At 35.1% G+C, this 16757-nt stretch overlaps 1 protein-coding gene and 1 long non-coding RNA gene across 2 annotated transcripts; one reads left to right on the top strand and one right to left on the bottom strand.

Moving 5' to 3' along the window:
• The first annotated feature begins 3477 nt into the window (after positions 1–3477).
• On the top strand, positions 3478–7805 carry LOC105785377 (hypothetical protein). Its single transcript, XM_012611451.2, has 3 exons — positions 3478–3807; positions 5675–5755; positions 7329–7805. Exons 1-3 carry the CDS (start codon positions 3649–3651, stop codon positions 7692–7694), a joined length of 606 nt encoding a protein of 201 aa, XP_012466905.1. The 5' UTR covers positions 3478–3648; the 3' UTR covers positions 7695–7805.
• A 6852-nt stretch (positions 7806–14657) lies between these two features.
• LOC105785378 (uncharacterized) lies at positions 14658–15990 on the bottom strand. The gene is made up of 2 exons (XR_001130951.2): positions 15827–15990; positions 14658–15375 (listed from the first exon to the last, which is right to left on the bottom strand). It is a non-coding gene; the product is annotated as an uncharacterized LOC105785378 (long non-coding RNA).
• Positions 15991–16757: the final 767 nt, after the last annotated feature.

Here is a 16757-nt window from a genome sequence, read left to right as displayed (position 1 = left end):
AAAGTTTTATATTTATTTTTTATTCTTTTATTTTTTATTTTTTACTTAGTTTAAATTTTATGTAAAATTTAGTTCAAGAGTCCCAAATAAAGACCCTTGGCGAATTTCCATATTAAAATAATTAGGATTTTTTTATTTTAGTTTTCTAATTAGATTAGGAAAACACTTGAGAGGCCTATATAAAGGCTTGGCAAGCCACCTTGTTATTCACTTCTCAATTATATCAAAATTTGATTTGTTTAAGTGCGAAATTCTCTTTGAGTTTTCTCCAAGAATTCTCTCTTGGGTTTTCTTTAGAAGTTGTTTTAACAATCTTTTGATTGTGGGAGCCATCTTCAGCCTTCTTCTTTCCATTGATATTCTTTGGAGGGGAGATTAGAGCCGTTTGAAGGGAGTTGTGAGATCTTTCAGGATTTCAAGGCTTCTTAGGACTTTAATTTAATTCTTGTTGTTCAAGTTCTTTTATTTGTTTCTGATTGTGCCGAATCTTGATCTAATCTCTTTGTTGTTCTTTGTCGCGTTTCAGATTTGTTTAAACTCCAAGAACTCTTCGTTTAATCGATCTCTTATCGGCAGCACATAATCGATTCAAAAAAATCCCCAATTTCTAAGGTTCTTGCCGATTCATCCATACTCTTTTTGGGTAAAATTAGATTGCCGAAATTTGGGGAAAACTATCTTGGTATTCAATTGGACAGAATCGCAATCTCCTTTAGGGTTTCAAGAACCCTTATTAACACTTATTTCTATTCTCAATTTGATTCTTTGCTGATTTGGGGATTTTATTTCAGATCTGGAAATTCAAAGTTCTAATCTTTTAATTTTCTGTTTCGTTTCAGATCTAATTGTTTAGGGTTTTCGTAGGAGTTTCCCGTGACTTGGCAACTCGATCTTGGTCCGCGCGCAACCCCCGTATCAAGTTCCCACACTGTATTGTATTTTATAGAATCCATCTCGGCATCCATGGCCTATTTTTAGAGCTTGGAATCAACATCCTGTGTAGCCTCCTCATAAGTGAGTGGATCATCATCCTCATGATTGACTTCCGTATTATAAATACCACCATCATAGATGAAGAATTCCAGTTTCTTAAAAACTCTCCCACTACGACAAATTCCCCTATGCTATTGATTGTTTGCATGTTTTTCTACAACTTTCTCGAGAATTGAACTTGGTGATTATTCTACAACTCCCGAAAGTTCCTCGAGTACCACTTACTTCGAGGCTTAAAGTTATCTATGTAGCTTTCCTCGAGGAAAGTAGCATGAGTAGAAACTTTGATCATATTATCTTTTGGATTGTAGAATAATCCACCCTTTGTTCCTTTCGGATATCCTACAAACATGCACAATTCTGTTCGTGCATCCAACTTCTTTGCATCATTATCCAGAACTTATGTTGGACAACCCCATATTCTAAAGTGATTTAGAGCGGATTTCTTTCCATGCCATAGTTCATAAGGTGTCTTACAAGCAAACTTGGTTGGCACATTATTCAGAATATAGCAAGTCATTTGTATCGCATATCCCTAGAAGGAAGTAGGAAGTTGTGAATAGCTTAACATTGAACGAACCATGTCAAGCAAGGTTCTATTCCTTCCCTCAACTATGCCATTTTGCTGTGGAGTGCTCAGCGCATTCAATTGGGATAAAATCCCATTCTCTATAAGGTATCCTAAGAACTCGTTGGACAAGTATTCCCCACCTCGATCAGACTGAAGATTCTTTATGGATAAACCTAATTGCTTTTCCACTTCCACACGAAACTCTTGAAATTTATCAAAGGTTTTGCTTTTGTGGTGCATTAGATACACGTATCCATATCGAGAATAGTCATTGATGAAAGTCGCATAATAATTGTAACTTCTTCGAGCATTAATGCTCAGTGACACTCTCTAGCTTGTGTCGCGACATCCTCGACAGACTACTCCTCGGGTATTCTGTTTGTTGTGTTGCGACATCCCAGCTCCATGTTGCAACATCAAAAGCAGTTCACTATCTTTTTACCCTTAAGTGATGTCCTGCACACTCACTGAACCTATTAGCCTACCTTTAGACCTACTTCGGCACACAAAGTCCTATAAATTGCCTAAATTGCTCATTTTATTACCTAAGTGCTGAAAGAAAAAAACTAACTAAAAACATAACAAAATTACTTTCCTACGAGCTCATTAAGTATAGAAAAAGGTTTAATATGCTACAGCGAATTGCAGCAGATCAATATGAACAACAATGCAGGTTGTACCATCTCGAAAAACCTTTCCTGTAAAGTTCCTTGGTCATAAGATACCAAGGAGTCAAGTTCTGAATATTTTTCTTTTAAATCTCAAAAGCTCGAAAGTATCAATCTTAACTCCACTCATCTTACAAATTAGCTTGTTTAAGGAGTTATTTTCTTTTATAAAGATTGATATAGGTTCTTTATCTTTAATATTGTGCTTGATATAGAAAAAAAGTAATAAAGGATGATACATCATTTTTTATCTTCTTTTGTTTCTCTCACTTTTGGCAATTGGCATTTGTACATGCATTGAATTATGTACGTATGATTTATCTTGTTTTGTGCAACAATTTTATGATATGGTAAAAAGTGTTAACTGCTTAGTGCTTACACTTTCTCTTCATCTTGAATTAACATTTTAATTGGACCTTCTCCCTCATATGTATTAAAAAATAGAAACTATATGTGTGTTATGCTACTGTCGTGTTGTTTATCAGTCCTGCTATCTCACCCTTTTTCTTGAACTTCAAATATGTCTATATTAATGGTCTAGAAGTTGAATTATCATGGATTTCGTGTTTGACAATAATGCTAACAAGGACATATATGATTATAAGATTCAATTATACTTTTTGTAGATGTCATGTGGAGTAGATTATAGAATTTGAATATTGTTCGGGTAATTTAATTAGAAGTGCAATGTGTACGACATTAAAAGGGATATGAGCATTACATCACATTGTTGTTTCGACCAATACTGCGGGCAATCAATTGGTTCAAAAGGCGCATGTACTTTTTGTAATTTATTGCTTAGACATTTTAATTAAGGTTTACATGAGACATTTTTATAATAAGTACAATGAGATTGTTTTGGCATGTTGGCTCACTTCGCTAAAAATATATATACAATTTGCAAACACACACGTGTATATATATATATATTGCAAAGATCATAATAAATAATTCTACCAGAATAATTAAGTTAATTAATTGTTTGAGTTATTTTAAAATGGTTTTCTGAATTAATTAATAAAAGTAAACAGTCTTTTTGTTATGAAAATATGTATATTGGGTTTGTTTCATGAAATTTTATTAAACAACTAAAAACGTTTTACTTAAAATCATCCAAATCATTTTGTGTAAAATGTTTTCAAGTAATTAGACAGATTCTAAAATGATAAAAGATGTAAATATTAGGTACCTATTTTGTCATTTTTCCTTAAATATTCATATTCAGTAAAATGAAAGTTTGTATTGAAAACACACCAGCCAGTTACCTTTGTCTTTCTTTGCCTCAATTTCTCCACAATCTTTTCTTTTCCTTCCTTATTTCGCCCTCAACTCAATCCTAATCCTCTCCACCTTCCCCCCTTCTCTCTCTTTGTTAGGGTTTTATTTTTATTTTCTAAATTTTCATTAAAAAAAGCTATGTCGAAGAAGAGGAAGTCTGATGCTACGCGACTGGACGAGGTGGATCGGAGCATGTACACCACCTTCTGCAGCGCGGCTAACTCGCTTTCGCAGCTTTATTCGCAGGCCATGAACCACCAACGCCTCTCTTTCCAGGCCGGTGAACGTCACGCGCTGGTTGGCTTCTATCTCTTATCTTTTATTCATTAAACTTTTTTTTTTTTTTTGTTTCCTTTTCCCTTATCTAATATCTCTGTTATTAAGTATATATATTTGTTGGAGAATTGCTATTCTGCTATGCTAGAATAAAAAGAAATGGAAATTTCTGTTAGAAACAAATTTATAAGAAGCATAATTACCTTGTGAAAGAATTAAGTTGGGTTAGTATTTGATTGCCCATTTGCTTTTGAGTTGTTCTGTTGTAATCTGGTCAAAGTTGTCAGCTTTATTTATCTGATAAATTTTTCCCTTAAAAGAAGTTGAAATTTTATGTTAATTTCTGTACATCAGTGAATTAATTTTCCCTGTTATGCATTGTATTTAGTGTATGGAATTTGATTACTTTTTTATTTTGTTTTTTAATTTTTTTCTTTCAAGCTGATGTTCTGCAATGATTATTGAACTCATCAGAAGTTCGTTGGTTTTTTTTATGGAGGGCCGTAAGGTGTTTTAGTCATCCCATAAATCAGGATTTCAGAAATTAATTAGCTGAGCCCGACCATCTTTAATCCTCCCCAACATTACAATCAAGCTTAGTAAGATTATGGGAAAACTGATGTCCTAGCTGAAAAGTGTGGTGAAAAACATGACCCCAAATGCAAGACCAAGTCCAAAATATCATTAAGCAAACCACTCCGCTCCCAAAAACTAGGACTCAAACTGTTTATCTCTTTTACTGCTAACGTATAATCACTTTCCACTACTACATTCGAGGGTCGATATTCAGCTGCTAGTTCCAAGCTGAACAGAATGGCCTTCACCTCAGTATCGAGCACATTATCCACATGATCACAGCATGAAGTTCTTTAGCCTTTATTACCTTAAAAAAATTATCAAGTTTTTGATGAGCTATTGTTGCTTAAAAACTTGAAAATAAATAAATACAAAAAATATAAAGGCAGTGTTTGGCTGTTTCTTTTGATACTTCTTTTTTGTTTTTTGCTTTCAGAAGCAAAAAATTAAAAATGCTTTTGGAATAGAAAGTACATTAGAGTTTTAAAGTTCAAGAATAATATAATTATTTTGAAGGAAAAAGTGTAATTTTAGTTTATATATAGAAAAAGTTAAATTATAATTAATGGTACATTTTAATCACTTTCTCAAATTTAGCAGGTTACTATGATATTAATTTTTAAAATTCTTTTGCTTTAAAGCAACTATTTCAGGTATCCTGAAGCTGGTTAAATCCAAACTGCAACTACGATGTGCCATAAGTTTTTATTATGCTTACAGAATAGGATAAAATGGTCATATAATTATGTTCTAGAAAGATAGTCACATGATATAAAAATTGTCCTTGTAGCTGAACCCTATATTGAAGAGACATTAAGCCCTCAATTTAGAAGCTGCATGCTTTGAGCTCCCCTGATCAGTCATAGCTTCTTCAAACGCAAAATAATGATTGTAGCAAGCATGCACACCTTTTTGTGTTTGTAGTAAAGCTGGAGAAAGTTCCCTGGTCCTTGAACTTGTGTCCTCAGTTCTCACGATAGAGCCCTCTGCTTCTAGAATTTTTTACTTTGTTCTCTGATTTATTGATTTGCTCATATGCAGTGAATGGTGCTTATGGTTGATTTGCATCCTTGTTTTATTCCATTGGTCCCGTAGTCTTGCTCATTGTTGTCTTAAATTGGTTATGAATAATTTCAGCCTACTATTTTTCCCACTGCAATGCTTTCATTGCAACCCTTCATTTTAAAATATTGCTGCAGGCTTTCTTTTGCTTTCGTTTTCAGTTGTATAATTGTTTTCATTTGTCCCTGGTTGACGGCTGGTTTTGTATCACTATATAAATCCTTCCTCTCTTTTCCCTTGTTCTTTGCAGGAGAAACTGTTCCAATGGATTTTGAGGCAGCAAGAGGAAGGATCACGGGTTACAACAACTGATATAGTTTCATATTTGCAGGTATCTTCTGTGATTTCTTGCTCTTATTGTTTTGATGAATCTGCTTGGCTAATGGTGGTTCTTTTACTTTAGCACCATTCTTATACTCAATTTTATATCCTTTATATTAAACTTAATGCTTCAACCAACAGTGTTTCTGCACCACTCCGGTGAATTCAACTGTAGTGTCCAAACAGTAAGCACTTAACCAGATCAGTGTATAGAATAATCAGAGTAAAATGATAGGTGAGAGGATGAGGACGGTAGCATAGGATAGAAGAGAAGAGAAGAGACTATTGGTTTTTCTAGAAATCCTAATTAATAGATGTTTGATCCTAGTTTAGAAGTATGTTTGGTGTTTTGGATAGAAATGAGAGTAACATAGTGTGTGGGAGAATGAGGTGATGGAAAGACTTATCATTTTCTGAACCCCCTAATAGATACATGATTGTGCACTAGAAGTTGTTACAATCACTCTTTCCTTAGAAGCAATTGCTGTTGAGGTTGCTCCATGTTCTCTACCATCAAATTTGCCCAAGCTCTGTCAGACTGACATATTTTTTCCAGTTGATTTCTGCATGTACAGGTGTAATGCGTCACTGAGGACCCCAGATTATAAGGTTGAATATTTTCCATTAAGATTACCTTTTCTTAAGGACCCAATCAATTGGGATTTCATCAAATTTGATTGATTTTTATCAGGAAAAGTTTGAGGAGCAGTGCTTGTGATGGTGAATCAATAATATTTAATGTCTGAACTCTGAAGGACTCTTCTGAAGGTTACCTTCTGGTTCTTTAAGCAGCTAAGATTTAGAGAGTTGATCTTGGAATTTAGCAGTTTAGAGTAAGGAATGTTGTTCACAAGAGAGTCTAGTGTTTAAAAATAAAAAGATAAAGCAAAAAAAGCCTGGGTAGTTAAGGGCCGATACCACATATCTACTTTCAACTGAAATGGAAATCGGTTGTGTAACACATGTCTTTGCTATTCTAGTCTGGCTGATGTGGTGATTTTGAATTGGACAGGTTCTTTTGTAATAGAATTTTTGTATTTTCTTAGCTTTTATAGGGAGTTGTCACATTCTTCGTAGGATATGTGGCACAGGTTTGAACTGGTAGTGCAATAAGTAATTATAAGATTACTATATTTAGGCTTTGACACAAGTCAGACAAGTACTACAATTGTTTCTCTGAACAGGTAAAATGATGGGGCATTATCGTCTTGTTTTCTTTTCCCCCCTGCAGTTCTAAGATCTGTGTCAGGAAAACAATGGTCTTATTGCCATCTACCCATGGGTAACAACAGAATATGAGGAACAGTTATGGCTGCGTAGCATGTTGGACATGCTGTTCGAGTGTTATATATTGCATCGTGGGTGCGAAAAATAGGAGGTACATAATGTTAAGGACAAGAGGGACGCTTTTAAAGAAAATTAACTGTCAGATTGACAATCTTATATTTCTGAACTACTGAGGGACAAATACAATTAACCTAGAGTACATTAACGTCTAATCAGAGGTCTAATTAAGTTTGGTTTTACTCTTCTTTGTACTGCAAATTAACATTCCATTCGTTATTTTTGTTGAATTTCTATAGAATGAGGTCGACTTTGGAGCGGAGGAGTCCCCAATGTCGCCCAGGCTGTCATTTCAGCTGCAGCAGCACCCTCAAACTGCGACTCAGCTGAACACTTCAAGTGCTCCCTTTTCTTCTACTCCAATTTCAGCAGCAAAGAACTCTGTATTCTCAAATGCACTGTCAAGCCCTGTTCGTCGGAGCCTTCAGCACTACCACTCAGTCCAGGTTGGTTACCATTCAAATAACGTACTGTCTTCTGCTAATGGATCTCGAAATACTGAGACCAACTACTGTCACCAACAAATTAGGGAAGTCAATTCCCCAAGCCCTAATGATTGCATGGACATGCATGCTGATAGTCCAGCCGGTGATTTTCTTCTCTGAATTTCTCTGTGGCGATTTATTTATTTATTTATTTTTTTCATTTTCAATACTTCTTGTAAGGCTAGAAACCGAAAATACTCGAGTGCAATGAAGTTCAATTTTTCTGCATCATTATTATTTTTGGTACAACAGAAGCCTAACTTATTGAAGTTCACAATGTTTATGTATTAATAGGGTAAAAATACCTCTCAATCCATTTCAATTTCAATATTGAGCAATTTGGTCCTCAAAAGAAAAAAGTAATTTAGTTTCTCTCAATTTTGAAAGTGAGCAATTAAGGACAATTATTAATGGCGTCTACGTGTTGTTAATTTATCTTACTTTTGGTAGGTATAATAACAATTCTAGCTTTCAATATTTATATATTCTATTAGTTTGTCCTTGATACGCTTTTTAAAAATATTAAAAATAGTAAAAAGCATAAATTTGTATTCAATTTTATAGAATCAAGATGAAACGATAAAATACGTAAACATGATAAAATATGTAAACATCAAGGTCAAATTTATTATTATATTAATCAAAAGGAGGATTTGTTTCAATATTTTTAGGGAATTAATTTGCTTAATAATGAAATTGAAAGGGATTGCTAATAATAAAATTTACTCAATATAGAAATTGAGAGGGATTATTAGCGTCTGAGACATGTGAAATGAAAATATAAATTTGACATGGTCAAGATACGTTTATTTCAAAAGGGACGTAATTTTCTTTTCCTAATGTTTAAAATTATTTTTATCAATAAAATATAAACCGGACATGATCAAAATATAATTATTTCAAAATGGATGTGGATTTTTTTTCTAATGTTCGAAATTAGTTTTTGTCGAAATCATTTTTATTTTGAAAAACGGGGTCGACTTGGATTTTGAAAAAAAACGAGAATGGGAGTCGCCACAGATCTTTTTTATTTAGGTGTGATCGGGTCACCTCAAAAAGTGGTTATTTTTAATAAGCGATTTGACTTTATTAAAACAATGATTTTGGTCCACGAAATTCAGAAAAACGGGTTCGGGAGTCTGTTATGTACGAGGAAGGATTACTACCCTCGTAACGCCCAAAAATTGGTACCTAGTTAATTAATTAATGTCTTAATGTCGAAAATTGAAAACTTTGAAGAGATTTAAAATATGATCTTTTGTTTTTTTTTAAAAACTTATATAAAACAAGTTACTCGATAAGACCCTCTCATTTCGAAAGAGAAAATGTTACACCCAATGAATTACGGCATGATATTTCACTTCCTCAAAAACGAGCTTGTCCAAAAAAACTCGTGCAATAAAATTTAAAAGGATATTCAATTGTTTAAGTCAGATGAAGAAATCGCAGCCCAATACGTTAGGGCACAATTTCTCAAAATTCTAAACATTGAATATTACATTTATTATTTTTAGAAAAAAATCCTCATCTCGAGAAAACAACGTATCATATCCAATGCGTTAGGACACAACGTATTGAATTCTCGATAATGAGCTTTTTATTTATGTTTTGATTAAAGAGCATTCTCGATTATTCAGATTCAACGAAAGAGTTGGAAGACAAGATATGTTATCTTTGATCTACTTCGCTGCCAATACAGGAAGACAAGATATGTTATCTTCGATCTACTTCGCTACCAATATAGGAAGACAAGATCTGCTATCTTTGATCTACTTCGCTGCCGATACAGGAAGACAAGATCTGTTATTTTCGATATACTTCGCTACCAATATAGGAAGATAAGATCTGCTATCTTTGATCTACTTCGCTGCTAGAACAGGAAGACAAGATCTGTTATCTTTGATCTACTTCACTGCCACTACAGGAAGACAAGATCTGTTATCTTCGATCTACTTCGCTACCAATATAGGAAGACAAGATCTGCTATCTTTGATCTACTTCGCTGCCAATACAGAAAGACAAAATCTGTTATCTTCGATCTACTTTGCTACCAATATAGGAAGACAAGATCTGCTATCTTTGATCTACTTCGCTGTCGGTACAGGAAGACAAGATTTGTTATCTTTGATCTACTTCACTGCCAATACAGGAAGACAATATCTGTTATCTTCGATCTACTTCGCTGCCGGTACAGGAAGACAAGATCTGTTATCTTTGATCTACTTCACTACCAATACAGGAAGACAAGATCTGTTATCTTCGATCTACTTCGCTACCAATATAGGAAGACAAGATATGTTATCTTCGATCTACTTCGCTACCAATATAGGAAGACAAGATCTGCTATCTTTGATCTACTTCGCTGCCAATACAGGAAGATAAGATCTATTATCTTCGATCTACTTTGCTACTAATATAGGAAGACAAGATCTGTTATCTTTGATCTACTACGCTACCAATACAAGAAGACAAAATCTGTTATTTTCGATCTACTTCGCTACCAATATAGGAAGATAAGATCTGTTATCTTCGATCTATTTTGCTACCAATATAGGAAGACAAGATCTGCTATCTTTGATCTACTTCGCTGCCAATACAAGAAGACAAGATCTGTTATCTTCGATCTACTTCGCTACCAATATAGGAAGACAATATCTGTTATTTTCGATCTGCTTCACTGCCAATACAGGAAGACAATATCTGCTATTTTTGATCTACTTCGCTGCCAATATAGGAAGACAAGATCTGTTGTTTTCACTGATCTATTCTTTGGGAAACATGACCTGTATAATCCATTTTATGAACCTAATTATGCCTAGTGATTAGGATGACATGATCAGAATGAATCAAATGCTTCTAACTAGACGTGTATGAATGACATTTAAATGAATGCATAATGTCATTTTTTCGAGAATTATCCTTCTTTATCGCTTAGGTTATCATTACTCAAAGTTTATTAATTTTTTATCATTGACATGCTACAACGTCCTCTTGCTCGATTAGCATTTCCAAAGAAACACTTAGTCAGATTGCCCCACTGTAACCTTCAAAGTTTAATCCACCGGGACACAAAATTTGTACCATCTTTCTCCCGCTGTAACCCAAGGGTAGAAAATTCTGGCCTTTCCTTAATCTTCTCCTATCGCAATTCAAGGATATAGAATGTGAAACTTTTTGGTCCTTCACACCATTCCCAGGGTGTCATACCAAATGCCAATGCACAAATGAAGGATTCTCTTCTCCAAGGAAACCCCTTCTTATTGCTTGGTGATTTAAGCTTTGTCACCCATCTGACATCTTGTCATTTTGTTCGATCAATGTTTTTGACAACAAAATCCAAAGAGATAGTCTTCATTTAGACTCTTCCTTCTCATATTTCCAACCTTTAAACTTGGTGCATTCTAAACAATAGTTATGTTTCAGGTTCCTGTATTATTTAGAAACTTCTAGAGTAATATGCAAAACTTCCCTTGTGAAAGTTTTATTAGTCCATTAATCGTTATTCTAATGCAACATGCTTGCAAAAAGAACAAAACGATGGATAAAATAGAATTGATTTGAGAGCAAAGCTTGCAATGAATAAATTATCAAGAATATTGAGAGTAAAAGAGGAATTGACTTGTATCTTGAAAAAGAATGAAGTATTCCAAGAATATAAATAGTATAATGACTAAGTGCCCCAGATATCGCAGCTTAAACTTCTCTGTACAAACTTCCTGAAGACCATTCTGAGTTTGACATGTGTTTAGGAGATCTACAGTACTCTGTCGATGCCCTAAAATGTCGCCTACCCTTTCCTGCTAATTCAGGTATAACAAGATCACCACATGCCTCATTTTGATCAACATTTGAGTAACTCTGATCACCTCATGGCCTATTCTGGTCAAAATTTGAGTCACCCTTTTTCGGGTTTTCAACTCAAATCCCCTTTGGTTTGCGGGTTTTCGCCTTGGCCTCTCCTGTTTTCTTTCTTTCTTTTTTTTTTGATTTTTTATGGCGCCCCTTTTGTGGGTTTTCTCCTTGGTGTCTCCCCTTTCAGGTAAAATACTTCTTGACTAAATCTGAATCTGCCGAATTGGGCAAGTCTTTGGCATCCATCTCAGTCAATATCAATGCTCCTCTAGAACAAGCCTTCTCTATAATGAGCGAGGTGTTGCCCCGGCAAAGGTTCTAGCCGACTTTGATGAGCGTAGACGATAACTTCTTTATGCCAATCTTTACAAGTCTCGGTCACGATCCTTATTTTATTTTTCTTTTTTTGGCTGCCTATAACGTCTGATCTTTGAATAGACTACAAAATTTTGACATTATCCTTTTTTGTATTCTTCATTGGCGTCGGATCTCTTTTTTTTTTAAAAATTAGAATTTAATGACCTCGACCTTGTAACATTGGCATATGAAGCTATTTTCACCCTCTTAGTAAAATAATCGAAGACCACAAAGATGAATCGATCTTGACTAAAAACTTTTGATGAGATTAGCCCTATCACATCCATGCCCTACATATGGAAAATTTGTGAAGAAATGGAAGAGGCACACAGGTTTTAACTTCCTCAAATTGGTATTTATGGTATAAATGATGTAATCTCCTTCCATGGTGGACCAGCAGTACTGAAACCTCGTGATTAACTCGGCTATCCTAAAACCATTAGTATGTGTCCTTCTGATACACTTATGGACCTTTTAGCCTTAACAGCATCCATAGTTCATAGTAAGCCAGACATATCTTGATATGATCGTGCGAAAATATCTTTGAATTCTTGAAGCAACTTAACAAGGTCTTGTTTTGCTTCTTCGGTTATGCATGTTCCCTTAAGGTCACAATCTCCATTGTCTCCTCAAGACATAAAATTTCCTTCCTACTCTACCATCCTCAACAAGTCCGGAGATAGGCTACAATCTATGTCATTTTCAAAGTCATAAAATCCCTCTAAACACATGTCTCGCTCAAAAGAAAATTCTGAGTCTGTAGCAGCGTCGCTCATGTCATTGATACCTGAGGACCTATAGTAAGTACCAAAGAAATAAAAGAATGTATGAATTTATAAATAATTATTTGTACAATGTGATTATGGATGAATAAAGGAATAATGTGAAAGAAAATCCAAAAGAATGAAAGAATAATTATTCGAAAAGAATGAAAGAATATTGGCTCAAAAATGAATGCAAAGATGTATTTTATTAAAATAACGACGTTCAGACATGAGCCTATTTCATAAAGGAATTATTATTGCCTCTAAGCTAAAAGCAACAAGTGTGTTTTGAACATTACTCTAAGTAGGCTCTAGATACTACAGAGAATTCCTCTACAATCTGATTATTTGGACACTCCTAAGTTTATAAGGGTGAATATCTAACAAGGTCCCTTTTCAAGTGTGTCTTCATATTTGATGTGAACGTTTCCCATAACTTCTTCATAAATTGCATTCACTCCATTATCAATCATGATTGGGTAGTGGATTTTCTGCACTAGATGAGTCACCAAACTTGACAACACCCATGTTGATGAGTTTTTCAACTAGCTTTTTGAATGTAGTGCAATTCTCTATTAAATGCCCCGTAATTCCCACATGGTAGTCACATTGTGTGTTCACATCATACCATTTGGGATACGGAGGTTGTAGAGGCTTCACATGAAAAGGGGAAACAACATGTGCATCAAACAAATTTTGATACAGTTCCCTATATGGTATTGGGATTGGTGTAAACTGGTTCTTCACATCTAATTCTTGTCTTGATGAACCCTGCTGATTCGCAACCACCTTTCTTGGTTGATTCATTGTAATCGATTTGATGTACGTATTCACGTTGTTCACCTCATTTTCTTTTTCTTTTGAGGCTTACCTTCTGTCATTTCCTCCAACATCAATCTTTCCGCTCCTTATGGCGCTTTCAATCATTTCACCATTCATGACTATGTCAAAAAAGCTTTTTATGACACTTCCTAACATATGTGTGACGAACGGGGCTTTCAATGTATTTATAAAGAGCATTGTCATTTCCCTTTCCAAGAGCGGTGGCTGAACTTGGACAGCGACCTCCCTCCACCTCTGTACGTACTGCCTAAACTTTCATTTGACTTCTTTTCCATGTTCTGCAAAGTGATTCTATCAGGAACCATTTCTACTACATGACTGTACTGCTTTATAAAAGCCTGTGCCAAATCTCTCTAGGAACTAATCCTGGTACGGCTCAATTGATTGTACAATTTAGACGCTGCCCCTGTGAGGCTATCCTGAAAGCAATGTATCAATAACTGGTCATTATTGACATACCCAGTCATCCACCTACAAAACATAGTAATGTGGGCCTTAGGGCATACTTCTCGAATTTCGGCATTTTAAACTTGTGAGGGAGCATCAAATCTAGGACCAAACTCAGATCATTGGCATCAACCCCGCGATAGCTCCCGGTGCTTCCATAACCTTGAATTTCTCTTCAATCCAATTCCACATTTCCTCTAATTGCTTTAGCAATTTTTCTTTCACTTTTTCTTTTTCAACCGCCTCATCGAAGTCGGGGATAACAGGATTGACAGGATTAATCTCAAGGCTAGAGCCTGATCCAACTTGGTAATTCATTGACTTTGAAGCATTGGCTTGAAACTACTGAGGCCTAATGGTGACAGAGGATTTGCGCAGATATACCTTAATTTGGGTCTGCACATGCGGAAGGGTAAAGCCTAGGGGATAAAGAGGTCCCTCACTGCCTCCTTCTTCAACATTGAGCGCAGGGCCTTTTCCTTTATCGCTTCCCCTGGTCAACAACTAAGTTAACTGAGTCATCATATTCCCTTGAGATTCTATCATTTTGTCCATCATATTCTGCTAAGTCTTCTCGAGCTGCTCTTTCATTTGCTGCTGAAGTTGATCCTGCATTTCTTTTTGAAACTGTTCTAGCCTTTCTAATCTTTGATCCATGTCCTTAGTTTTTGCTCGAGTGCCGTAACGGTGTTTGGGTAGTTGGTTGGTTTCCAGGTTAACTGAGCAAATGATTTTAATTGATTAGGATCTTTTAAGTCTTTAATGCATATGATATAATGTAGTGCAAATGCATGAAATGAATGCAAAAAAGATACGTTGATTCAGGTTCAATTCTTTACTAGAACTTTACTAGAAAACAGATCTCTTTACATAAAGCAGATACATATACAGCTTCGCCCTCGATCATCCGGATATTAAGATGTATCACGCGAATTTTCCAATAGACATCTACTAGCTCTTCCAGGTCGCAACTCCTTACTCACTCATGCTCATGAGCTTCTTTAAAAGGGTTGGGATGTTTGACGACTCTTGAATAATCTTTGCTAACTTGAATCTTGAAGCAACGCAACAAGGTCGTATACTCCTCTTGTTACACTTCTCGCTTCATGTTTTCTTGAACTATATTCGGACAACCGTATTCACTTCCACTTTATCAAGAAATTCATTTTCCATGACAAGCTCTCTATTTAGCAACCACACGTGAATCAACGCCTCTTTTCTATGATGAAATGCCATGCAGTCAAAATTTCATGCAGCCAAAACAAAACACAACTGTCAGACCCATTTTCTGCCCGGCCCACTAGCAAAACCAACCAACCCAAAAATAAGTAAAAAAATTACAGTCCAATCAGAACTACAAGCCTAAACCCAATAGGCCCAAAAGAAAATTAAAAAACCCTAGCCCACAAACAAAAGTTTTTCAGCAAAGAGGGAAGCCCTAGGGCGCCGCATGCGCCTCTGCCCCAGTCCCGGCACCACACGCGGTCGCCTCGTATGCCCTTCGCGTCGCTGCACGCAACTATCGCGCCGCCTGACATCTGCAAAAATGAACAGAACAAGCAACAGTAACAGTAAATGGCAAAAAGACAAAAAAATTAGAAATAGAGAGACTTGTAATTCGGGTTATAAAAGCCCCAAGCACTGCTTGTACTTCTTCTTCTTCGTTTTTACGAACACTAGAAAAACAAAAAGAAGCAACGCGAAAATATTGAAAGGTCGATATGAATCTTTAAATTGTTTTCTTTTTTTCTATTTTATTTACTTTTTCTTTACCTTATTTCTTAAGAACTTATCTTAATCAAACGAACGTTTTATAAACGAGATACATCAAGAGCAAAACTATTTCAAATGATGTTTCTTTTTACTCTTTTTGCTTGAGTTTCTGCTTGTTTTTATTTCTTTACTATTTCAGTGTATTTCATTTTCTTTTTTTTTCTTTTGCATTCAAAATAATAAAAATATAAGAAAAGAGAGGAAGGAAAAACTCACCTCCCCGTGGTCGTTTGTCGTCGGCCATCAGCCATAGTGGTGGTGCGGCGAACCACTGAGGCGGCTCATCAATTGGCATCAAGGGGATTGGAAACCCCAGCAGAGAGGAGACTCTTAAAAGTGTTTTTTTTCTTTCTTTCTCTAATGCTGCAGCAAAACCTTCTTTTAAGGAAAAATGGTCTTTTTATAATATTGCAGTGGCAGTGTTTTAGGACCCCCCAGACTCAAAACGACGTAGTTTTGGGGGAGAACCCGCGTGACCTGACTTGAGTAGCTGGGGGACCCCCGTTTTTGGTTCTTTGGGGTTATTTATGTGGGTAGTCCCTATGTTTTTTTTATGCTTTTAATTCAGTCCGTTTTCACTTTCTTTATTTTTTAATTTGTCCCCATAATTTCATCTTATTTTGTTTTTGCCCGTATCGAAACGCACAGCATAAGGGACTTTGGGTATTTATCTTTTCGCCCCTTGATTCTTCCAACATACGGCGAATTAGTCCCTTATCCCTTCTTGCAACATTTTTAATTATTCCCATTAATTTCATTTTGATTTCAATCACACCCTTGACCCTTTAGCCCCCATTTTTGTACATATATTGTTTTCTTAAATTGTATTTGTATTTCTCTATTATCTAAGATTTCCTCTTATATATTTTTTTATTCTAAACTGTTTTAGATTTATTATTATTTATTTCAAGTTTTATATACATTAATTATTTTAAATATATATACGTATATTATCTATCCTAGTTCTCCTTTTTAATATAAAACAATTTTTCCTTTTACATTCTTACATGATAATGTAAAAATTTTAGCTATTTACCTTAAGTATTTTATATATTATTTTATCTTATGTTAAAATGTATTGTATATATTAATTATTTTAAAACTGCTTTGTACCTTTTTTATTTTACTATTTGTTTTAAATCATTTG

This window comes from Gossypium raimondii, chromosome 11, assembly GCF_025698545.1.
Source record: "Gossypium raimondii isolate GPD5lz chromosome 11, ASM2569854v1, whole genome shotgun sequence".
NCBI lineage: Eukaryota > Viridiplantae > Streptophyta > Magnoliopsida > Malvales > Malvaceae > Gossypium > Gossypium raimondii.
The sequence above is the reverse complement of the archived record's forward strand: the minus strand, read 5'-3'. Positions and strand labels throughout refer to the sequence as shown.